General features: G+C 37.0%; 2 protein-coding genes across 3 annotated transcripts; one reads left to right on the top strand and one right to left on the bottom strand.

Annotated features, from left to right (window-relative positions):
- Positions 1–1,187: 1,187 nt before the first annotated feature.
- On the top strand, positions 1,188–15,951 carry colgalt2a (collagen beta(1-O)galactosyltransferase 2a; the record flags this gene model as incomplete). Its single annotated transcript, XM_084119044.1, has 12 exons — positions 1,188–1,417; positions 3,156–3,269; positions 3,509–3,626; positions 6,302–6,436; positions 7,963–8,167; positions 10,181–10,300; positions 11,658–11,731; positions 11,855–11,961; positions 12,123–12,255; positions 13,149–13,276; positions 13,483–13,689; positions 15,304–15,951. 12 exons carry the CDS (start codon positions 1,188–1,190, stop codon positions 15,545–15,547), a joined length of 1,815 nt encoding a protein of 604 aa, XP_083975170.1. The 3' UTR covers positions 15,548–15,951.
- A 1,168-nt stretch (positions 15,952–17,119) lies between these two features.
- On the bottom strand, positions 17,120–24,822 carry LOC311086227 (Krueppel-like factor 9). 2 transcript variants are annotated; one of them, XM_084119005.1, is made up of 3 exons: positions 24,741–24,822; positions 24,004–24,656; positions 17,120–20,497 (listed from the first exon to the last, which is right to left on the bottom strand). In XM_084119005.1, exons 2-3 carry the CDS (start codon positions 24,503–24,505, stop codon positions 20,223–20,225), a joined length of 777 nt encoding a protein of 258 aa, XP_083975131.1. In that variant the 5' UTR covers positions 24,506–24,656; positions 24,741–24,822; the 3' UTR covers positions 17,120–20,222. The 2 variants fall into 2 exon arrangements, with proteins under 2 accessions (XP_083975131.1, XP_083975130.1); XM_084119004.1 differs by having other exon boundaries at positions 24,737–24,821.
- Positions 24,823–26,852: the final 2,030 nt, after the last annotated feature.

A 26,852-nucleotide genomic window follows, 5' to 3' on the forward strand; every position in this document is an offset into this window, starting at 1 on the left:
CAGGTTTGTGACCACATAAGGGTGAGAATTTCTTTTTTGATCTCTTTAAATAAGCTAATTAGTAATTACCTTAAATAACTGACTATACTGCATGTCCCGCACATTTAACTGTACAGACATGACAAACATGACATGACATCATTCATCACACTGCAAATGGAAGTTTCAGTGCATTGCATCTTGGGATACAGTATCTCACGCAGTGTAATGTGTTTGCTACACATTTTAGCAAAAGAAGCATGTCATACTGTATATCTTCCATACATGAAGAAAATCTGAATACTTAAGACAGTATACATATGAATGAAATTTTAAGAATAATGTCGTATGATATTCCAATCAAAGCATAATTTTAAAGACATCTCACTTTCTCCATCTGCTGGCCAGTTTTCATAAATGCAACTTTGAATACACATTGTGCAGTTCAATTCTCACTGTTAACTGTAGTTGCTTATTAGCATGCATATTACTAGGATATTGGCTGTTTATTAGTACTTATAAAGCACATATTAATGCTTTATTCTGCATGACCATATTCTACATACCTTAATCCTACCCAATAACAGGATTAACTAACTATTAATAAGCAGTTTTAGTAGTTTATTGAGGCAAAAGTTGAAGCTAGTTAATAGTGAGAATTGGACCCTAATCTAAAGTGTGACCGTCATATTATATGGAAATTGAATCAAGTTGTAAACATTTTTTGACTATCAATAATAGACACTAAACTATAAAAACAACAACACTTGAAACATGAATAAAAAGTACCTCATACAAAAAGTTTAAAAATATATATATTTCCCAACAGAAATTTGCATTATTTAACCAGTTGCCCATGTGGTTAATCCAGCCCTTGAATATAAACATCCTAATGATTTTTATAACATTTTAGCTGGAGGGTTGAATTTTTGCCTTATAACACAGGCTCATTGAATATATGGAATGATTAGGAATGAAAATGATAGGGTGCAATGATTAGGATACTATTTCTTTTATTTTTTTTAAAGAAATAGCTGTGTGCCTTTATTTATTCATTAATTTGCACCTAAGTGAATACTATTCTTTTACACTCAAATGAGTGCACTTGCGTATATAGGCTGAGCACACTCAAACCTCTCCAGTCAGTGCGTCTTCACCTCTCTCACTGGTGTCCTATAGTACGGCATGCTTCTGCACATTCAGACACTATGGCGGACATGAGAGCATCTGGAAAGCTTCTGTTTGGACTGTTAATGTTACAGACATGGCCCTGCTTTATTCATACACTCATTGACCTGGAGCCTGTTCTGCAAGAGACATCTCTACTCAAACCCAAAGTAGTCATTGCGGTTTTAGCCCGAAACGCTGAACACAGTCTTTCTTATTTTCTGGGATGTATTGAGAGACTGGATTATCCCAAGGACCGCATCTCTATATGGTAACTCATTTTTGTTTCATGTTTCAAATGCTTTTCAAATGTTATTTTCCAAAGAATTTGTGAGCTTTATTTCTATGAGAAATGATTTGTGTTTTAATAGGAAGACATATCAGATTAAGGTATAGGAATGGATGTATCATGGTAACACTTGCATTAATATCATCCCTAATTATTATATTTAAAAATCTTAACAGATCATCACATGGCCTTAAACTAATTTATTGAATTAAATCACTTTCACGTAAACACAGTTTCCACACAAACTGATCTATTGTGCAGAGTTTACATGAAAGTGCTTTAATTCATTATATGAGTTTAATGTCTTATTGCTGACAGTTACCATAGTGTGTTACTATTATCAGACAGATATATAATACATATGTCAGTGGTTTTGTATTTGACCACACATTGAAGTGAGCACTGGGATTTTAATTACACCTTAGTCTGAAATATCCTGGAAAGCTTGAAAAGTAAATATGACAAGAATCACAGTGAAGTGAAAGAATGCAGATGAGTAAATGGAGAAATGAAGGAGAAAGTGCAGGCAGTTTGCACTCCTAAAACAGCAAAAATGTGACCAATAATAATGTCGTCTTAGTTCTTATTGTATGATTTATTTTTATATTAATAATTTATTAATTTGATTGTATTTTTTTATTATAAATAATAATTATTATTATTTAAAAATCCAATCAAATAAAGACATAAAAGTATTATTATTAGTAGTAATATTCTTATTTAATTTATTAATTAATTATTGTTTATATAATTTTTTATTACATAATTATTATAAAACCAACACACAATAATGGACAAAAGAATACATTACTATTCAAAAGTTTGGAGCCAGTAAGATTTTTTAAAATGTTTTTGAATGAAGTCTCTCAATAATCATTTTATATTTAAATACATTCTTAAATGTAATTTATTCCTGTGATGCAAAGCTGAATTTTCAGCATAATTACTCCTGTCACATGATCCTTCACTTAAAAAAAAAAAAAACTTGCTGCCTTAAATGTTTTAAGTACAATCTACTTTGCTGTGTAAGTCATTTCAACTTACATTAAACTGACTTAAAAGAAATGAGAGGAATCTCATATAACTTAAAAAATAAAGTTTAAATTGGCTTACCTTATTTTGATGAGTTGAAGTAATGTAAAAACATATGTTGACATGACTTATTGATTGTGTCATTTTTTACAGTACAGAAATAATTTCTATATGCTGATTTGATGCTCAAGAAACATTTATCGTCATCAATATTGAAAACAGTTATGCTGCTCAATATGTTTGTGGAAACCGTGATAAGTTTTTCCTCAGGATTCGTCAGTGAATAGAAAGTTAAAAAGAACAGCATTTATTTGAAATAGAAATTTTCTGTAACGTAATAAATGTCTTTACGGTTACTTTTGATAATAATTTCATGCCTTTGCTGAATTGAAAGTATTAATTTCTTTAAAAAAAAAATCTTACTGACCCCAAACTTTTTGAACGTTAGTTTTGTATGGCAAGACGTAGTTACAATGTAATATTCAATTACAACATGTATTTACTATAGAGTTATGGTTAAGGTTTGGGTTAGTTACTTGTAATTATGCATAATTTACTGTCATGACTATTGTAAGTACATGCAGTAACATGTAAATACGTCACCTCAAAATAATGTGTTACCAAAAACTGCAACATGGGCTAAATGTGGGTATAATTCTGGTCTTAACATGGACTTTCTGTTTGTCAGGGCCGCTACCGATCACAATATTGACAACACCACTGCAATGCTGCATGAATGGCTCTCTGAAGTAGAGCTTTTGTATCATTCAGTACAACTGCAGACCATGGAGGAGGAGAAGAGGTGAAAATATGCACATTACATTAACGGCCCGGTTTCACAGACAGGGTTTAGATTAAGGAGTATATTACAAAACACTATGTTCATAACCATTCTCCTAGAAGTTAGAACTCACTATCTACTCTACCATAAGTAGCATAAAACTTTTAATGTAGTACAAATGTAATATATTTATAAAAGAGGAAACATCTCATGTGTCTGTGTACTGAAAGCATTGGGTTAGTTATTATAATGATTTACAGTTATTATGTGGATGAGCTGGGCCCCAAGCACTGGACGGAGTCTCGGGTCACGCATGTGATGAAGCTGAGGCAGGCTGCGCTCACATCAGCCAGGGCACAGTGGGCAGACTATATTCTGGTGAGATGACCTCTCCTTCTGTGCTGATCTTAGCTCATTTTTATGCTAGGTTTATTTTAATGGATTGAGACAGAATATCAACCTAAAAATCCAGAAAAACACATTATATAAAGATTGTAAATTGATTAGCATTTAATCGAGTGAAATAAGTATTTGATCCCCAAGCAACCAGCAAGAACTCTGCCTCCCACAGATTGGTTATGTGCCCGTGTTAAACACAGATTAGTCCTGTCACTTTAAGAAAGTACTCCTAATGTCAGTGGAAACCTGTCCACAGAATCTGTATCTTCCATTCCAACCTCTCAACCACCATGAGCAAGACCAAAGAGCTGTCAAACGTCAGGGACCAGACTGTAGACCTGCACAAAGCTGGAATGGGCAACAAGATCATCAGCAAGAAGCTTGGAGAGAAGGAGACAACTGTTGGTGTGATTATTCGGAAATGGAAGAAATACAAAAGGAAAAGTCAATCGCCCTCGGTCTGGAGCTCCATGCAAGATCTGGCCTCATGAGGTAAGGATGATCATGAGAAAGGTGAGGGATCAGCCCAGAACTACACGGAGGAGCTTGTTAATGATATCAAGGCTGTTGGGACCACAGTCACCAAGCAAAGCATCGTTAACACACTACGCCCCAATGGACTGAAATCCTGCAGCGCCCGCAAGGTCCCGCTGCTCAAGAAGGCACATGTTCAAGCCCGTCTGAAGTTTGCCAATGAACATCTAATGATTCAGAGAAGGCTTGGAAAAAGTGCTGTGGTCAGATGAGACCAAAATTGAGCTCTTTGGCATCAACTCAACTCACCGTGTTTGGAGGGAGAGAAATGTTGACTCTGACGCCAAGAACACCATCCCTACAGTCAAGCACGGGGGTGGAAACAAAGGGTACAGGACGACTTCACTGTATTGAGGGGCTGATGGACGGGGCCATGTACCGTTAAATCTTATACGAGAACCTCCTTCCTTCAGCCAGAACACTGACAATGTATGACAATGACCCAAAACATACCGCCAAGGGAACAAAGGAGTGGCTCAAGAAGATGCACATTGAGGTCTTGGAGTGGCCTAGCCAGTCTCCAGACCTTAATCCTATAGAAAATCTGTGGAGGGAGCTGAAACTTTGAGTTGCCAAGCGACAGCCAAGAAACCTTAAGGATTTTGAGAGTATCTGTAAAGAGGAATGGACTAAAATCCCTCCTGAGATGTGTGCAAACCTGGTGACCAACTACAAGACACGTCTTACCTCTGTGATGCCAACAAAGGTTTCTCCACCAAGTACTAATGCATGTTTTGCTTGGGGATCAAATACTTATTTCACTCACTGAAATGCAAATCAATTGATAACCTTTTTAATGTGTTTTTTTCTGGATTTTTGGCTTGATATTCGGTCTCTATCCGTTAAAATAAACCTACCATAAAAAATATAGACCCTTCATTTCCTTGTAAGTGGGCAAACTTACAAAATCAGAAGGGATCAAATAGCTATTTCCTCCACTGTATGTGCGTCACAACTGTCTGTATTATCATACCATATTTAACTACGATTGACACTCTGGTGCTGCTCGCATGGAGGTCAAAAATAACTGGGGGGGGGGGGGGGGGACGTTCAGTGAAATGAAAGTACTATGTTTTAGTTCGATAATTTGTATTTTTAGGATATTTTATGGTACTGAATTATATGTACGGAATAGTTGTGATCCATTTATTACCTGTTAATCACGTTTTGACCTTTTCCAAGTTTCATACCATTCTGATGAAGTCAAAAATTCAAAAAAAAAAAAATTAAAAAGTTATTGCTGTAATCCCTTTAACAGTTTTCTGTTATTAGTAATTATTTGTCATTAATATTTCAAGTAGAACACTTACTAAACTGTCCAAAGCAACTGTTAATCCATACATAATTTATTTTAGAAAAATTATGATAAAATCTGAGTATCAAATATGATACGTCATATTTTTACATCTCAGTCATCATTGTTTTGCACTGCATTATATGTTTTGCCCCCTAAAAAAAAAAAAAATACAGACTATTAATCATAAATGCATGCATATTACTAGGATATTGCTGTTAATTAGTACTTATGAAGCACATATTAATGCCTTATTCTGCATGACCATATTCTACATCCTTAATCCTAATACCTAAACTTAACAACTACCATACTAACCATTTATAAGCAATAATTAGAAGTTTATTGAGACACAAATTGTAGTTAATAGTTAGTAAATAGTGAGAATTGGACCCTAATCTAAAGTGTGACCAAACTAAGTATTTAATATAAGTCATATTATTGGAAGATATTGAGAAATATGCTTTCTATTGTTAGTACTTTCAGAATTTCATCTTACTCTTCATCTTAGCCATATAAAAAATCAGTAACTGCACCAAATTGCATATTTCTGCTCAGTTTGTGTATATTTCCCTTCTCAAGTATAAGCTCCATATTCTCACTATCTCATACTATATGAGCCATAAAAGTCTGATGTATGAAATATGCTCAAATTATAGCCTACTTAATAATAAAAAGAAAAAATATATTTTTCTCACTATTATTTCATATGTCGGGCTTTACAGGCTTAAAAGTGTGCTTTATCTTCCCAATTAAAATTCAATGGATGGGGAAGGGAATGTGTCATTTGAGTCGAATGATGATTTTTGAATGATTTGTCCTCTAGTTTGCAGACAGTGATAACCTGCTGACAAACACACAAGTGCTGAATCATCTGATTGCTGAGAATCGGACGCTGGTCGCTCCAATGCTAGAGTCAAGGACACTCTATTCAAACTTTTGGTGTGGTATGACCTCACAGGTACAGGCTAAAGTTTTCGTTACAATGACTTCCACTTCCAGGAGATCAGCGTGGTCTACAATCAGTTTCTATGGTCAGTCATGTATCATTAGAACCCCATTATGCTATTTTTAAACCACGATGGGTGATTGTCAAACACTTTACCCAATTTGCCGTAACCCACAAGGGTAAGTTTAGGGGTGGCCGTTCATGATTATAGCAAGTCATGTACATTTAGGATTTGGAGATGCATCATTCTGAAAGGGACTGCCTAATTGAGCCAGTTGTTCATGACACCAGAGATAATGTAAAGAAGTTTAGCATTCCGCCTCATTTTAAAGTTTAGATTTGGTGAACTTTATACTACGTGAAGACTACGTGCGACCACAATAGATCGATACATCACGCTGTGACCTCTTAGCTGAATTACAAACAAAAAAAACACAAACTTTAAAACAGCATGTCTACAGTTTTGCAGGAAAGTAGAGTAGATATATTTGTACATGTTGGATTTACGTTTGGGTTCTGTCAGTCATTTCTTTTTTCCATAGGGGAATTGATTTTTAATGATAACATAAACCTTAAAGACAGACCTAATGTGAGCTCAGAGGTTGTTAATCAAATGTAGCCTATATGCTGTCTGCTTGCATTATTTCAACTTATTATTATTATAATTTAAATAATCATGTTCAATAGGGGAATTCCTGGTGGAACAATTACATTACCTATGATTTTGCAATGACAGTTCCATCAATCGGAGAATTGAAACCCACACTCATTTTGATGTTTGCACTGAGAATGTCATAATACAGCCAGTCTCTACATGCTCTTGAACTACTTAAATGTTTGTGCATATATTACAATAACAACATAATCAATCTCTTTAAATCAATAGATTTGTATGTATCTATTGTTTTTATTTTGATTGTCATTCGCAATGCAAAAAAACTCTTTTCATGTAATCTGAACGCTATATTGTGTTATATTTATCAAAATAAAACTAATATATTATAGACTCAACTTTACTGGTATTTAAATAACACAGGCACTGTATTAACACAGCCTGACCTATTCAATGAAAAGTGTAACGCAAATAGGCCTACCACGCAAGCGTCACTGTGGGAAGCCTATTGCCCTTATACAACAGTTCAGTGAAGAAGTAAATATTGAGTAACTTACATTTTCGACACATGGTTGCCAGTTACGTTGTCTATTGCTCCATCAACAAAAACAGTTAGGAAGTGAAAGCAGAATCAACCGTCCTTGTTTTTGAATAAATCATCGATCTAAGGCGTGATCCATTTAATAATGACTCCCTTGTTGCCACCTACTGGCGAATCGATGTAAACTGTAAAAGGTGAGGACATGAACTAAACATAATATGAATAGGCTACTTGATTAAACAATACACTGCAAGTTAGAATAGTAAGAATATTCCTTGTTTCTCCTTTTTTCTGCATAATGTATTTGAGTATCACCCAAAAAAAATAATGCTCTGAATCTTTTGTGAATCTTGAAAATGTTGAGCATCTCTTTCGTCTCTGCAGGGGTATTATAAGCGAACACCACATTATGTACCCATTCGGAACTGGAAGCGTACCGGTTGCCACCCAGTTCCCATGATTCACTCCACAATGCTGATAGACCTGCGGCGCAGTGCTAGCGCTGCCCTGGCCTTTTACCCTCTGCACCATTACTATCTTTGGGCCCTGGATGATATCATGGCTTTTGCATTTTCTGCAAGACAAGCAGGTAACAAATCCATTATACCTGTACTTATGACAATACAGTGCTATATTCTACTGTACTTTACTGTAAGTCTGATTAAAGAGGAGCCTATAGGTCATTGAGTCGCAACCTATGCTTGGTGTTTGCTTTAACTTTTGTTTATTTGTATTTAAATTTAACTTGACTGAAAATAATTTGCCAACAATTGATTCATTCACTGTAAAAAGTGAACAGTTGGATCAACTTAAAAAAATTACTTCAATTGGTAACACCTAAAGAAATTAAGTTTTCTCAACTTAAATTATCACGTTTTTCACGATAAAATGTGATAATTTAAGTTGAGAAAACTTAATTTCTTTAGGTGTTACCAATTGAAGTAATTTTTTTAAGTTGATCCAACGGTTCACTTTTTACAGTGTTCCTCTGAAATGTCATGAGGTGTTAACTGATTCCACAGATAAGAACAATTTCTGATCAAAATGTCCAGTTTACTCCAGTTTAGGGACCGTTACTTTTGAATGCTCTCTGAACATCTATTACCATTTTAAAAATGTTAGATGAACATCCAACTGAAACGTTTCAGAAAAAAATAATTCTATGAACAATGTAGAGTATAAATAATGTTTTTGTGCTGACGTTTTGAGAACGTTATTGAAGACCAGATAACCAGAGAGTGTTTAGTTTATATCACAGCTCGACCAGAGCCGTTGAGCTCGGTAGAGCCGCAGTTTCCTCCTAATCTCTAACCGTTTCTCCTCCATATCACTTTCCTGTCCGGTTCGTTTTCTGGTCTGCAGCGACTCGTAGGCTATATGATCCGCTTTGTGCTGTTGTTGTGTCTCTGGACCAGAGCAGATCGAGGCTACATCTACATTTATCCGGATAGATTTGAAAACAGATTTGAAAAACCACATTCGCGTTTTCCAAAAGTTTCTCATCCACACTAAAAAACGCTAAACTCACCTCACAGCACATGCGTAAACCCCATGGCATAGACTGTAAAAGGTAAACCCTCATAAAAGCTCACTGAGATGATACAGACAAACAAAGACATAACCAAGTTATCACACAATTCTTCTGGCAGGATCATTTTATTTAGCAAAATATCTCACCATTCACTGATGAGTCCAGGTCACACTCACTCACCATTATGTTTGGTCTTTTCTGTCATCTTTGCAGGACTGTGATATTAAGATTGTGCAAAGTAACATATTTTAGCAACTGTGTGAAAGTGAATAGCACATAACAGGCACAATACCGGTATAAACATGAATATCTATGGGTTCAATATGCGTCACATGACTAAACTTCATTGTTTTCAAATGCCTCGGGAAAACTGCGTTTTCAAATGTATAGGCTACACTTTGGAGAGCGTTTTCAAAAAGCTTTGTGCTAAAAACTCCGTCTGTGGACTGGAGGCCTAAACGGAGAGAAAAAGATGCGTTTTCAAACGAAAACGTATTAGTGTGGACAAAACCTGAGTGGGCGCTGCTGTGGTTCGCAAATCGCGTGACACTATAATGTGAAACCAGACTTCATTCGCCCCAATGGAAAGCATCCTGTGGTGCACTGCGTGCCATTCACCCTGTAGAAAATAATAAATGTGTGAACAAGTGACCAATTTCAGCCGCAGCTTCAGCATCTATTTACAGTGTAAGGGGCGGGACGCTTTAGATTCTAGAAATCATTTGATTGGACAAAATATTTGATGAGAAGCTAAAGTGCATCGTGATGTCATCGAAATCATTGATCCATATTGGCGAAAGTGAGAAGTTTTGAACGCTTATATTTTCTAAATGCGAATTTTGCCATTGTTTTGGAGCACAATTACAGTAAGGCTAACATATTCATACTGAAAGCCAAAAAACGTACATTTTGATTTGAAATTTTGACTTTAACACGACTCCATCGAACAATGTCACACAACCCCACCGTTTCACCAGTATGGGGGTAGCGGACTAAAACTAGCTTGAACTCTGTTTGCATCACTGAATATTGATATCATGAATAGGACTTTTTATGTTATTATCTTTACAGGTGTGCAGATGTTCTTATGTAACAAAGAGCATTATGGGTACCTGCCACTGCCTTTGGAGATAAAGCAGACTCTGGAGGAGGAGGTGGAGAGCTTCAGCCACACTGTCACCGAGGCACTAAGTGTGTATCACTAAATCACAAAACAATGCGAAGAATTGACAAAAGTCTTCTCAGGCAAAAACAGCTTTTAAGCTGAGAGACTTTGTACAGTGAGGTGATGTTAAATACTGCAGCCTATTAGTACAATTTGAGAGTGAATAAACTGTGAAGCAGAGGTATGGGCCATCCATTCACCACTACTCCTTCTTGATCCTCTAGCTTACACAGACACTTTACTGTATGCTTTTCCGTATAGTTTTCACAGGAAAGAGAGAGTTTTCACTCCTCTGTGACATCTATCACACATTCTTTCTGCTCTTTCTGACCCTGTTGTCTTCGGTCATTAGATTAGCTTGACTTTATTATGAAATCGGCATGTTAAAATAATTCAAAAAAGATAAAGAAAATAAAACACGGTGTTACTTTCAGAGCTCAAAACTTCATCCCCTATCCAAAAAGATAATTAATTGAATCATTTATTAAACACCCCAAGAACTAACTATAAGAGTCTTGCACAAATCTCAACTGTTTGATTGTTATATCACTGAAAAATGCAAACTATTATTTATTGCCCAGTGATATTAAAAGTTGGATATAGTACATTCTACTTTACCACCTGCATACATACAGTGTACTCACCGAAAGCAATACTATATAGCAAATCTCAGGTGCGTGAGTGTCACAAAAAGTAAACTCTATTATAGTAGCCTACAGCTCTCTATTTAAAGTTCAATAAATATATATTACATCCAACTTTATCTGACTGCAGTATCAAATAAAGATACAAATTATAGCAGATCTCTTCTGGATTATTTATTTCGGTGTAAAATATAACTAGATTATCACCTAAAGTTGGATATATAAGTATGCTCACCTTTATCCACATACATGCATTATATCCATGTATGGTGATATTTACTATATATCTCAAATGCTCAAAATGTAAACCATGTTATTAACCAGCTCTAATCTGCTAAATGCAACTATAAGGCATGTAGATATATATATTTTTTAATACGATTTTCCGTAAAGCTAAGGAAGCAAAAATTTCACCCTGTAATCTGCTACAACGTGTTGTGAAAAGCGATATACAAACAAGTTTGACTTGAATTGACAGTTTAAATGTTGTGGAAAATTTTTTACAGTTTTTTGGGACAAAATTAATTGACTAACACTGTGAATAAGCAAACCTTTAATTAAAATTCTTTAAATTAATAAACTTTTAATTAAACACCTTCAAATTATCATTCAAAATGTGTTATCCAATCTACAAGCTCCAATAAATCACTAATTCAATTTAATTACTATGAGCTTCTTTCTACCAGAAAATGTTTCTTTGCACATAAAAGACAAATAACCTGTAGTTTATCTTCCTCAGTTGACTTCAAAATGGAAACTTCACATTACCTGCACATTGCTTCCAAACCCAAAGACACCATGGCATTCAATCAGGTATAGATACTGACAACAGAAATACTAAATGTAGAATATTGAAAAACTTTTCAATCTGTGTCCATGTGCAATCCTCATAGGAATCAGAATGGAAATATTAGCATTATCTTCTCCCCTTTTTAGGTCTACTTGATCAATCTAAAACGCCGGGAGGATCGCAGAGACCGTATGCTGCGCTCGTTGGAGGTGCTGGGCATAGATGTCACCCTCACCGATGCGGTGGATGGCAAGTATGATATTATAACTCACATTTTTGTACCAGTCACACAATGTCAATGTTCACCCTATTGTTTATCCTTCATCTCTGCTTCTCAATGCAAAGTGTATTTTTCTACAGTACTATACAACATGCCACAGTCAAATACGACTTATTGTGTCTCCTCTCTCCCAGAACCCTGAATTCAACTCAGCTAAGGGCTTTAGGAATTGAGATGCTTCCTGGATATAAAGATCCTTACTCTGATCGTGTGCTAACTAAGGGTGAAATCGGTTGCTTCCTTAGTCATTACAGCATCTGGAAAAAGGTATACAGCAAAACATGATGCCTTAAAATAAGCTGCTACATTAACATGTGCAACTGGTCCTGCTCGACCCACTTCGAGCGGGATTCGAACCAGCGTTTTCGACATAGGATGCGAAAGGATATAGAACCCCTTTTTGAGTCAGGTTTACACGCACAGCTCTTACTAGCTTGCCTCTGTTACACGTTAAACCTCACTCCCATGGGGGTCACGGCACCAAATGTAACCGATCCTACTCGACCTGCTCCGAGCGGGATTCGAACCAGCGCCTTAAATAATCCATTACTAATCGGACTGACAGCTCATTCGGACTGAAAAGCCATTTTTGTATTGAAAGTATTGAAAGGGGTGGTTTATTCCTAATTCAATTTGAAGCTTGAGACATATAAACGCGCACATCAACCCGATCACTTTAACACTATGTTTGGATTCACCAATCGGAATGAATTCATTATGATTGAAACAAAAGGTGTGGATGTAAAGATAGCCTGTTACACTCACCTCCCTAAACCTTAATCCCATCCGGGTCACGGCACCAAATGTAACCGGTCGGGTAAAAGGCAGGCGCTCTAACTAAAGACCCAGTCGCCAGCATGACTCTTGAGACCAGGGGAGTGAGGTTTACACGCACAGCTCTTACTAGCTTGCCTCCGTTCCACACTCAAAGTGGAAAAAGGTCCTTGTGGTTATAAAATGATAGTCAAATGTTCTTTGATGTTGGTCAAATGTTCTTTCAAAGAGTGGTTCTTCTGTGGCATCTCTGAAAAAAACTCTTTTGGAACTTTTCTTTTCAAGAGTGTAATACTGTATGAATTACAAGTGACTTTCGATGTTGTGTGAACAGTAAATGAGTCACTTTATGTGCATGACTTCTTTTTGTCATGTGTCGCTCTCAGGTGGTGGAGCTCCAGCAACAGCAGGTGCTCGTACTGGAGGATGATGTCAGGTTTGAAACCAACTTCAAGAGCCGCCTCAACACCATCATGAAGGATGTGAAACAATCAGGCCTCCAGTGGGACTTAATGTGAGTTGTGGTTTTATTATGATAACTTCACAGTTCTCTATTCTGCTTTGAGTGTTTATATAGATTCATCATCATAGCTTCCACAAAGTTGTCACTGGTCTTCTTGAGGTCCACAAATGAACATTTCATAAATATATATATAATTTACATTGATAATTAGAAATTGTGTTTCCTTTGTCTGTTCCGTCTTTCCTCTTCTCTTTAAGTTACGTGGGGCGTAAACGATTGCAAATTAAGCATCCAGAGCGCTGGGTGGAGGGAGTGAAGAACCTGGTGAGCCCGGATTACTCTTATTGGACACTAGGCTATGCCCTTTCACTGCAGGGGGCAAAGACGCTTCTGGAAGCCAAGCCTCTCGGCAAGATGCTTCCTGTGGACGAGTTTCTGCCTGTTATGTTTAACAAGCACCCCAAGTAAGTGTCGTAGATGTTAGTAATTAACATTTCTTAACTCTTTCCCCGCCAGCCATTTGGAAAAAAGTTGCCAGCCACAAAGGAAAGAACAAACCCTCTGCTTTTAAACTAAACAACAAACGTTTTATTCTAGCTTCATGCGTTTCTTTTTAACACAATTGAACATGTTTGTCAAAGACTACATCTGAATCAGATTCAGAACAATGATCAAAACATAAATGGACTAGATCAAGTCCATCAACACCCCCAAAACTTCACAGTCCTATAGCCCGTCCTGGATCGACATTTCATTTGTTAACATTAGTTTGGATTTATATGCTGTTTAATGTTGATGATCGCGTTATTTTACATACATCTGCTTACATATGATATCGCTTGCTTCTGCTGCTTCTTCACATGTTTTTTTTTAATCTGGAGATTGAAGATACGTAATAGCACCCCCTACCTTTTCAGTCAATGGCGGGGAAACGTTGTTTCATAAATGACAGACATTTCCGTCAATGGCAGGGAATGAGTTAAAAGGATAGTTCACCGAAAAAATGACAATTCTGTCATCATTTACTCACCCTACCCATAACACTAGAGTTGGCAATCGCGATAATATAAAACTCTACTGATATTAGAGTAACAATTACAGAAGAATAAAATAAAGTATTTTGTTACCTTTTGGAGTTTGGAAGGGTTATTTTGAGCAGATGTTTTACACCATTATCACTGTCCTCGTCAGAGCTCATTTCCCAGTACATTCAGCATCTGCCTCATATTCGCCATCTCAAACATATTCTCAAAACTATAATTTTCAACATATTCAAAATCAATATTTTGATCGCTGACAGCTTCTTCACCAGATTCACCATCATCAAGTGACAGTGACTCTAATATTTGATTGCGTTCAGTACTTGCAGTAAATCACTGAGCCATTTCCAGTTTTGCTGATGATACTTCCTATTCTTTTGTTTTCTGCCTGTGGTAACTATGAGTGAAACATCACTTCATTATTGTGTATTAGACATTGACACCTTGTGGAATAAAGGTGAATTGCACTTATTCAATCATCAGATTCAATTATTGTTGCGCAGAAAAAAAAAAATACTGACACTGTTACACACCTCGGGTCTTTAGCGACCCTATACATTTTTTTTTGTCAAAATTAATGGGAAAACACGCATTTTTAAAAATCATTTTTAGTATTTTTGTCTTGTTAAAGCCTATACTAAGAAGGTTGATGTCTAACTTTAAAAAATAAACGACTAGGGTAGTGAATGACGTCTCGGGTCACTACAGACCCAAGGTATGCGTTTAAGGGTTAAGAGTTGCACTTTTTTTTTTATTTTTTATTTTTATTTTTTTTATCGTCGGTTATTTTAATACACATGCACATACAAATACAGTCTCAGCTATACAGTAAGAAATAATGGGAAATATACAAACAAGTAAACAAATTGACATAATCGGACTAGGGACTAAATATGCGCCATAAAATAGAGAGTCAAGAGAAATTATTAATGTAGCACCAAAAAGGTAAGAGTTGCACTTTTAATAATGACTTTTATAAAGGCATTTTAATGTAAACTTCTTTCTGTGGGCTAACTGTAGTGTTCCCTCTGTCTGTAGGGAGGAATACATGTCTCATTTCAAACCGAGAGACTTGAAGGCTTTTTCTGTAGAACCCCTGCTGCTCTTTCCCACACACTACACTGGGGAGTCGGGGTATTTCAGCGACACAGAGACCTCCACCATCTGGAATGATGAGACGGTGGACACTGACTGGGACCGTCATCACGTCCGTGGAGACCGCAGTCGTGGCGAGAAGACTCCTACGCCAGTCTCTGAGAGCAGCCCGAGAGAGGAACTATGATTAAGCTCTTACAGGATCTGGTTACACTTTATTTTAAGGTGTCCTTGTTGCAGTGTAATTATACATTTAAGTACTGAGTAATATTAATGAACAACATAGGGTTCAGGTTAGGATTAGGTTTAGGGTTAGTTGCATGTAACTATGCATAATTTATTGTTATTACTATAGTAAGTATATGTAACATGTAATAAGGACACTGTAAAATAAAGTGTTACAGAGAATCCTTAAGGAACATGTCAAATGTCAGATTACAGCACAAAGAAAAAACATGCATCTTGATAAATAATGTGGATTAAGAGTCAAATTTGGATTGTGGGAATGATACTGACACAGATGTACAATCATGTGTACCAATTATTAGCACACTAATGAAAGCTGTGAGAAATATTGAACCGGTACAACAAGACCAGATTCAATACAAAATACAGGTGAAAATGGTGATAAAATAAACTTTAAGTGTTAAGTGAAAATTACTGTAAAATTCTGGCTTTTTTTCATGAATGTGCTTCTAAAAAGGTTTAGGTTTATGCAAAATGTGTGTGTCATGACTTTGCTGAGTATCTGGACTCTTGCATTGTCAATACAAGATCTTGACCAAAAATGTATGCACTTCTTGATGGAAATTAATGTTGGGATATTTGAAGAGGCGCATACATTTTTGGTCAAGATCTTGTATTGACAATGCAAGAGTCCAGCACTCTGTAAAGTCTCCTCCAGCACATCCCAAAGAATTTCAATGAATTTAAGGTCTGGACTTGTGTGTAAAAATTATTCTTCATGCTCCTTCCAACCATTCTTCTTCCAACCACAATTTGAGCCTGATGAATCTTGACATTGTGATCCTGTAATATGGACATGATGCGTCTTCCTACATGGTTGTTTAAGAAACGAAAAGCTACACACTCCATCAATAAGGCTTACAGTAGGAGAACTCTTGCCAAATAGTTATATAAACAGTGGGGTTCAAAAGTATGAGACCAAACTTTAATTTTTCTCTTTTTTTTGGATTTTGAACATTTTTAAACAACGAAAACTTAACGTAAAATTAAGCATTTCAGATTATGCACTATTTCAAATTTACTAATTAAATAAGCAATTTTGTTGCATTGATCTTGTGAACCCTACGTACAGATGGTTCGATATTCTTTGGATCTTTCTTCAAACATGCTGTAGAAAAAGCAGCACGAATGCTGCTGTTATTATAGTTTAATATCACAACAAACCAAATACTAAGAAATTTTACCAAGAAAAAAATTATATTTTGTTACTTTTAACTTAAATTTTTATACTGATGACAGGATTTATATAATATTGTTTTAAACAAGAATGTATTTCAATCAATTAGGTTATGCAAGAATTTGAAAAAATGTTTTAGATGGATGTCACACTGTATTTCACATATTTCATGTCTCTCATCTCTCTGAAAAACATAATGACCATTTTTGTGTCCAGTATGTATTTGAGGACATATGATGAGCTAAAGAAAACTATATTACAATCACAGTCACATCTCAGTATTTTCATATATATATATATATATAAGAAAAAAAGAATAAACACCAAAACACGAAATAATTCTTAATCCATTTATTTATTATTTAAAAAGCACTGGAGGGTATTTTTTGTTGGTTTGTTTTTGTTGGAGGCAAACAATGAATCAATCAAATCAAATCAAATCATTAGTCAAGTCTCATACCATAAAATAAGTACTGTAAGTACTGTAAAAAAAAAATGATATTTTAAAGCACACCAAAACAAAAGCATGTAATAAATAAAATGGCAGAGAATTGCAAAACAAAGCGAATGAAAAGAACGTTTAACATTAGGTCCTACTCGTGAAGGACAGAGGTTTTCAGCATTACGTTTTTATCACCTGAGGAGATACATGGAGGCTTTTGTATTGACAAAACCCATCGGTCCACTGATATGAGACATGGCTGTAGACAGAGACCTTAGTAGACCTCATTAGACATCCTTTTAGTGTGATCGCTACAGACAATCCGCCAATCAGTGCATAATCATTTTAGTGTGTCAAAACTGATGGACAAGATCTAGATTGTACGCCAAGCAACAAAGCAGTTCTTAAAATAAAGTCGTCAATCTACATATTCTCAATCTAGCGTCGTGATTAAAAGCAGCCGCGCTCATACACATCTTAGTTTGACACGCAGAAATCGGATGCCTCGGACACAGCAAAAGTTGCAGCATTTTTCCCGAAGGAACTACAGAATAGCCTACGTGTTTTCCCCGCTCTACGATTGCTAAGCTATCTGGGTTCTGCCCTAAACCATCTAGAAAGCTATGTTCTGCATACTATAGACATCTACAGTACATCAACCAATACAAAAGCATAAGAAACAAGACTTTCCAGTACATCAAACTAAATACAAAAGATAGTAACTGAAATTAAAGACCACAAAACACTCACAAATAAAAAAAATTAAAATCAGATTTGATCCAGTGGTTTGTGATGGCTGTCCAGAGTACTAGCTGCGAATGTGTCGAGTATAATGGGAGGGATATCAAATGCAAAGTTGAATCCGGACTGCTAAAAGAGGGCATTGTGAGTGAAAGTCCAAAGACGTGATTCACAATGGTCTCAGTCTGTCGAGAATCACATACAAAGCCCACCGCAGCCCCAACACAGTGAACCATTGATGTCGTCAACGGTCAACAGATCCAGACGACTCACTACAGGAGAACTGCTACTAAAAGACGACATAAAAAACAAGAAAAACCCGGCCAAACATACAAGCATTGTGACGAATACATACTTTAATTAGCTATAGAACAAACACAGTCTTCAATGCTATTCTGGTTTGGTTTGTTAAGTTGTCAGTTGTCATCCTGCTTCAAGTTACTGGCCAGCAGTAAACCTCAAAGCACTCTGAATATTGCATGATTAGAAGAACGGTATGATGAACCATTTAAAAAAATCTGTAGTTTTGATACCAGACCAACTGAGTTCAGAGCTTCTGCATCCATTACACTCCAAAATGTAAAGCAAAATACAAACGAAAGTGAAAAGTCCACAAAAAATCAAGTCCATTTTTCCTCACACTGGTTTAAGCACTCAGACGAAGGTGCGCAACAAGACAAATGTATCGATTTATCGTGACAGGTTTTTATCCCCTTCCACAGTGTTCGTTTAGTTGAGCACTATGCAGTAGCATCTATGCAGTGAAACCCATCACACTAGCAGACGACTAGCATTATTGACAATACCAGTAAGAAAAAAAGTGCAATATTGCATGTGTATTTCTTTAGTCGAGAAGAACGACGCCTGACGGCATACCTGTAGAAAATATTCGACAGTAAACAATGGTGCAAAACAAGTATATTAAGGCTTTCTGAGTTTCCTGATGTGGTTTTTTTTTTTTTGTTCTCTGAGATAGTTGTAAGAGGTCCGCGGGCGGGACAGTTTTGGAGAGAGATCGTTTCCCGGGCTCTCCCGCGTGAATACACACACACACACACACACACATTCGCACACAAGCAGCACTATTCTATTCAAGCGTGTACTGTCACCCCTAATATAAGGTGTATTACTTCTAGTAGTTCATATAGCATTTTTCCATTGAAGCTGCAAGCATAGATATTTATCTACACGTATCCACATTACTATTAAACACATTGCTACATGTATCAACATTACATGGCCAAACAAAAGAGTTCCTCCAAGTGGAAAATAATAATAATATTAAATGCATGGTCTAATAAAATTAACAATAAAAAAAGCCCTACTATTTCAGTTGCCATGCTTATACTACTAATAGAAAACAAAAGGAAATTAAGATGACAATAACTTATTACAATTTTCAGTAGGGAAAGCTATGTGGAAATGCGGCATTGCAGGCAGTGTTTCTACCCGGAAGAAACTCACTGGCCGTTTCGGTTTCAATCGATAACGTTGTTTGGTTTCAAAGGCGGTCAAGAATATAATTCGTTTAAGGAATGGATAAACTTGACATCACAACTTCAAGGTTTAGCAAAGCCAAGGAGTTTTAAGAATGCATAAAGTCACCGCACGTGACTAATTCATGAGTAACACACAAATACTTATAATGAGATAATTCTGCAACTGAACCTGGTTATTGCATCGTACAGCATGCGTGGACAACAAAAACCAGAGAGGGTTGGCCGTTCTGGCTATACAAAAAGACATGACAAACGAGGTTGTGCGAAATTTTCGACGATGGAACGACTGTAAAAAAAGACCAAAGAACGAGTAAACTTTCCCTTAAACTGTGACATATCCTTTAGGAAGTTTCAAAAACATGGCTGACAAGTGAAACAACAACGATGGCCGACGGAAAACATTGTGCTGCTGGTAGCAATTTTGTCTGCATGCACCCAAAAAAGGCCATGACGGCATTTCAGATGAATCTAGAACACCCAAAGCAAGCAAATTAAGACCAATGCTGCGTTCGCCATCACTTGTCGGTCATGTGATCGTTTAATCACGTGACTTGGGAATGTGCTTGAGCGTTTGTGTCTCCTTCGCCCGTTTTGGTCGTCACTGGTTGGGCGAAGGGGTTCGGAGGAAGACGTGGTGAAGTTCTTCAGTTTTGGCCTGTGGAAGTGAGGACTGAGCTTAAAAGGATCCCAGCATGCACGGCGATCGAGTAAGCTGCAGTGTCTTAGAGACGGTGGTCACAGTGCAGAAGGCAGGGGTCTACATGGCAGTGCTGGCGTACTCTGAGGAGGCGGCGGTGGGCTGGGTCGAAGCGGATCCCTGAGCCGAACCCTTGCGGTTGATCATGGAGGGGTGGAAGTTGGGGTGCCGGCGGGCGTGCTTGATGAGGTGGTCGCTGCGCATGAAGCGCTTGTCGCAGAGTGGGCACAGGAAGCGTTTCTCGCCTGTGTGGGTGCGCAGGTGTCGGGCCAGCTCGTCGGAACGGGCGAACTTCTTTTCGCAGTCGGGCCAGGTGCAAGGAAAGGGCCTCTCACCTAGACAGAGCACATGGACGATCCACAACTCATTAGACGACATGAATGCCGTATAAAATACACAAGTGCACTATAAAGTGAGCAATGGCTTGGCACCTGCACTATCTACTATTCTAGATATAAAGCGTACTAACTGATGAAATTCAGACAGCTACTATACTAGTTTTTTTAGCAACTAGGGCTGCACGATATATATAAAAAATAATCCAAATATTGCAAATGTACATATGCATATTTCAGCAGCTTATGATACCTGCTGCTGTCTGTCATTCATGTTAATCAAAGATTAATCAGCTTTAACAAAGATTAATCGAAATTTCTAATTATTTATTTTTCATGCTGATCGAAAAATGATCTGATCCGTGACTCAAAAACTGTAATATGATCCGAACACTATTGATAATCAAATTGCAGTTACATTTTTATTGATTACATGATTACATATTCACACAATGTTAGTAAATTATTCATAATTTATTGATTCTCCCTAATTCTATTATATTTTTTTTTTTACTTTTTTAATTTTACTTTCTAAAAACTCTAATATCACTCTAATATAATACATGCAGAAAGTCTTCTAGATTTGTGAAATTGCACACAAAGACCAGACAAATAATCAAGTGACCGTCATTACATGAAAAAGGAGAGGCAACACGACACTTAACCACTGAATTTACAGAAATCATTTCACTTTTCATGTTTTCTCAACATTGCATATCTAATCAACTCCTGAAGAATGCATTTTAATGATTATTTGAATTATCACTCAGTCATTTACCCATGTATAACTATGTCTTTGGAGGGGGTTTGGCTTTTAATCACATTAAAATGCACAAATTCATATAATTTCATGATTACATGTAATGCAGGTAAACAGAAACTTTTTTTTTTGTCAGACACACCTCTTTTCAAATAATATATTTAATAATTAAGTCAATAATTTAAGAACACATTCAGACATTAATGGTTCTCTGATTCCAATTAATGATCTAGTGACATGAAGGTACAAAAATAAAGTACTTAATCTTTTTGGCATTTGTTGATTTGTTTTTACTTATTTTAATTTGACATGTTTATGATTTAATGAATTATTAGCTTTTCATTAAACTCCCTGCCTCTCTACAGTTCCTTCATAAACCCCAGTCTGGGAAACCCTGATGTAATGTAATGTTTAATGCCTTTTATATTGTGGATAACAAATTTTTTGTATTTTTATTCAATATGGTACAAGACTGTCCTATTAAAAGTATTCAGAATACATTAACTAAATTGTGTAATGTAATAGATTACACTACTAATAACTAAAATTTTTATCATCATCATATATTTGCAATCTGTAACTGATCACCAGCTATCATTAGCATACTGTACCAGGGTCACAGTCGACAGAACCAATCAGGCCATCACGAAAGTTAATCATTTGCATGTGTTTTTATGTTTTGTCAGTTTAAGAATTCAAGCAATTTTAAACCAATCAAGATCGATAAACGAAAGCGAATCCAAAATGCTCATTTTGGTGAGTAATAATGTTTAAACATTATATTAGATTGCCATTGTGAAATTTCCCTGGTATCTAAAATGTTGGCGTCATAAACTTATTTGTTAAATACTAGGTTACATGGGTCAAAAACAATAACTTTTTTTTGGCAGGTCCCGTGAAGAGAGGTTCGGGAGTAACGGAATACATGTAACGGCGAACGTAATCAGGATACAAAAATCTGGGAACTAATTTGTTACAGTTACATAAAAAAAAGAAAGAAAATAAATCAGATTATAGTTACATTTAGTCAAAAATTTAAATACAATCAGGATTACAATGGTTTCACTTAAAACTAAATAAATGAGTATTTTGATAATAATGCTATTGTAGGGCTGGACGATATGACCTGAAATCAAAATCTCGAATAATTGAACATTGAAAACAGATCCGAGAGAAATAAACAGATCCGAGAGAAATTTCAAAAAGGAGAATTAAAAACAAAAGGAAAGAAAATAACTGTGTGTGTGTTAACTATTTTAATGAACAGTAACCAGGACAAATCAGGTGATGAGTATGTGATATGTAATGGCTGTGAAGTGCTGTATATGACAACAAACTCATTAAACCTATATCCAGCCTTTGCTTGGGATGAGCGCATTTAATTTCTTGTGTGTGTGTGTGTGTTCGGGAATTTGCAGTGACGGAAACAGTGACAATTTTAAGTTTGAAGGAGTAAAGCCTGTGTTTAGGCTATTAAGGAAATGCAATTTTGCCAAAGAAGAACTTTTACTTTAAATAGCCAAATGTCATTTAAAAGCAGCCTACTTCAGTGCAATAATATGTTGCCATATCATCACACTTAACACTGAGAATTAGAATATTTGTAATGTGATATCTAAATCAGAGAATATCACAGGTTCGAGTAGGTGGTGGGTGGATGATTTATATTAACAGCGAATTCAGTTGATATCTCTATTTGACAGCTGGTTCTGTCGCCATACTGGTGCATGCTGCACAATTATTCTCCTAAATATAACTTTTCACTTGACTTCATTTACATATGTGACCTTGAGGTAATTCAAAAGTAATCAATTACATTACTTTCATATTGTGGTGCTTGGATTATGTTACTAAATACTTTATGAAGCAATTTAAAACTGTAACGGAATAGTCCAATATTTTTAAAGTAACCCTAACTCTGTGTACTAATGATTTCTTAGTGTAGTAACTAACTGTACTTGCATTTTCTTAGTGTAGTAACTGTAGGCCTACTAGTTTATCTTACTATTCAAGGTCCTGCACTTGTGTTCTGTTTAAAAACTATCACTTTGTCTGAACAGTAAACTAAATTCATGAACAAAAGCAAGTGGTAAAGACCGTTTTGAACAGCTCATCATGAAGAGAGGCCAGGTGTGGCTTAAATGCCTCGTTTAGCTTTAGTCAAATAACAGAAAGTGCATTAACATGGGAACCGCGCACGCGCGCATTCTGTAATCGAGCTCTGTTCATATGCAAATACTGGGTTCGTCACTATACTACTACTATACTCGTCCTCCCTCACGCGCTCCTTCCTTTGTTCATAAACTTTCTTTGTTAGGAGGCCACAGTTGGGAGTTTTCACTCTTTTGTTCAACTAACGAGAAGTGAATTACATTATTATCCACAAATTCACGTTTATTATCCCTATTCATAGCGGTTAGTGAGAGTTGACAGAGGGAGCCCCTGACAACAGTCAACAAACAAACGGCCGACCGTTAAAAGTTACTCTAACCGTGAGCTCCAATAAAACAACCCATAATATGGTTAAACCCTTCCAGCAGGGAATTTTAAAACTAATACACACACTATGAACAGTTTATAAAACTGTATACATTTCATACGATCCAAGTTAATGACAAGGACAGTATAAATGCGCATATTCAAAGTACATAACGTTACGTGTACACACAAATATATTACGTGTATAATTAATGGTAATGATGTCTGCGGCGTAAGCGTCCATCCGCTCCCATGTGCTTCAGCTTACCTGTGTGGGTCCTGATGTGCGCTTTCAGGTGGGATGATTTGCCATATACCCTGTCACACCCGTCGAAAGTACAGGGGTGACGCTTGGTGGGGGACCGGGGTGCACCCCCTCCTCCCCAAAACTGCTGAGTGTTATTGTACTGTCCCGGGACAGGGGTGGCAGAGGGGGTCATGGTCGGCGTCGGGGTGGTGGAGTCAGACAACGTGGTGTAGCCGCTCTCTCCGCATGACGAGTTGCTGCTTTCGGAGTAGGCCGACATGGGACGAAACTTGCCGTGCAGGTCGGTGAGGATCTCCGCCACCGTCATCATATTGGCCCCCTCTAACCGGAGCGTCTCCCGCACCTCCCTGTCCTCGCTCGACCCGTCTGGCTCCCCGGCAGGAAGGCCCTGAGGAGGGGCCTGAGCCGCACCAGACACCGGGGTGGGTCGATGGAGGACGGGACCGCTGGATATCGACACCAGACACTCAGCGGCCAGATAATCCGAATAGGCGAACGACATTTTTTTTTTTTTTTTTTTTATCGCGACCGGGTTTAACGACACAACAAAAGTTCTGATGGAGAGCCTCGTTTCCTGAGCCCGTGCGATTCTTCTCCAAAGACTTTCAACACGTTGTTTTTTCTCATCAGCAGCAGCGACCTTTGCTATTTATCTATGATGAATACAAACAAAACAAATTAAACGAACGATAAAAAAAATAATATCCAAAAGAAGTAAAAAATAATACGCTACCGACGTGTCTGCGTTTCAAGCCCCAGCGTGGTGTCCTACATTGCCCCTCGTTTCATTGTGTCTGCTGCTGAAACCGGCAAAGCCCACGCCACGCCCCCGGTAGCGAATTTCGGAGTCCTACTACGGAGAAGGCGTGGCTAATGAATATTAATTACGTAACGCGCCGTTCTCCCGGTAGGCTTAACGGATTGGATGAAAAGCCGACGTGAGTAAATAGGCGTGGCTTAAGCAGGCGAATACACGAATCATGGCGAGCTCATAAATATTAATTATAATGCGGGACCAGGAAGGTTACTAAGCAACTTCAGAGTGACTTCATTAATATTCATACACTAACATTCGCCATAGTAGGCTTCGTAATCTTCCTTCCAGTCGTCAGCATGCAAAGAGAAACACGCACCCGAATCACGTGGTGAACTGACGCGCACTACGGGCGTGGAGCAAAGAGAGACCATTTAATTATAAGTCAAATGACATTATAGGAAAAAATAAATTCTGATCACAGTGCAGTTTGCTTCGAGTAGTGCATAATAGTAATAACAACTACTCAAATGAACTCTTATCATTTGGTGACGTCATATCGTAGGCTAAACGAAGATGTGGAAGGTGGTGTCCTCTTCATTTTGAAGACTAATCTTCAAGACAAGACAGCTGAGCTCTAATGGAGAAATGAGTAGGATTTAGTTCATGGAATTCAATTTTGGTCTGTTTTTTTCTTCTTCAGTTTACTAAGATGGAGGCTGGTCACGACATGCCCTGTTTACACTCACTCATAGTCATCTCTCACGAAGTTGCACTCTAATCCTAAAATATAGGTCCTCAGCTTTTTGAAATAGTTTCTACAGTTTCTAAACAACACCCTCTTGCCATAAACTAGTGTCATCAGAGTGCACAATGAACACCCCACAGCAGATTAGACCCCGTTCATCAATACAGGCCTTCAGCTGTTCCTCCCAAGACCAGATGGAGTCTGGTGTCAGAGTATTACAGCGAGCAACAAGCCATGAAAAGCCATGATTATGAGATATAGAGAGTCACTATGGATGAAGTAGGGCAACCTGAAAGCCCCAACAGATGCTGTGAATCATGCATGATGGCCTCCTCCCTTTTTTGTCCAACAGTTCATACAGTGAAATGCATTGTGGGAAAAATAGGTAGCGCTTTGGAGGATTGAAAGGAATAATGGAATACTGTTAGTATGTCAGTGAAAATAAAGGCTTTGTAGATAGTTTATGTGTGTGTGTGTGTGTGTGTGTTGTTCATGTAAGGTTTGGGGCCCACACACACACCATGTTGATCTAACTATTTATTTGCTTCTTGTGAATTAATTTTTTTAAAGAATGTTTAAAAAAAACTAGGAAAATGACTTTTGCACTTGCACTCAAGCTTTTGTTTATTAATGTGCTTCACTGCACAGCTAGCCCAGAAGATGGTGCCAAAGTTGAGGACAAGCCTTTCTATTCCTCAACTGTTTTCAGTGAACAGACTCTTACTATCACTTATATTTAGACATTTAACAATGTAAAGCCTGACATATGAAATAAAAGTAAAAAAAATCTTCTTTTTTTTTAATGTAACACCTAAAAAAAAAACAAGTGAAACTGTGAAAACCGTTTTGAAATTGGGCGTTGCGTTACCATGGTAACGATACTTTAAATTATTTTTGCGGCCCCTCCCCCTAGTGGGCGGTGTCAGGTTTCATATTACAAAATTATTTTACTTTGTAATCCATTAAGTGTTTATTTTGAAAAACGAACAGCTGTAAAAGTTATTCTTTCACTTACTTTAGTAAAAATCAGTAAAGGTTTCACAGCAAAAAGACACACAACCCACGACCTGAAGGGGGACGTTTTTACAATTATACTAAAGGGCTTTTACTTGCTAAAGTATAATTAATCAGATGGCAGAAGACATGCTTATTTTCTTTAAAAATATGGTAAAAATTGTGGTGAGGCACTTACAGTGGAAGTGAATGAGGCACATCTTTGGAGGATTTTAAAGCACAAATGTGATGCAATTCATAAAAACAATTACATTAATGTATCTGTTAAAACCTTAATAGTCATATTTATGGCTTTAAAGCTTTTCAGCATTAACTTTTCATAGCAGCAAGGTT

Source organism: Abramis brama (genome assembly GCF_963993115.1).
Source record: "Abramis brama genome assembly, chromosome: 7".
NCBI classification, from domain to species: Eukaryota; Metazoa; Chordata; class Actinopteri; order Cypriniformes; family Leuciscidae; genus Abramis; species Abramis brama.

What these genes read in the sequence shown, in the direction of transcription:
- LOC311086227 (XM_084119005.1), bottom strand. Translation starts at nt 24,505, where the DNA reads ATGTCGTTCGCCTATTCGGATTATCTGGCCGCTGAGTGTCTGGTGTCG. An exon ending in GCACATCAGGACCCACACAG is followed by an intron (nt 20,498 to 24,003) that starts GTAAGCTGAAGC and finishes TGCTCTGTCTAG; the next exon opens with GTGAGAGGCCCTTTCCTTGC.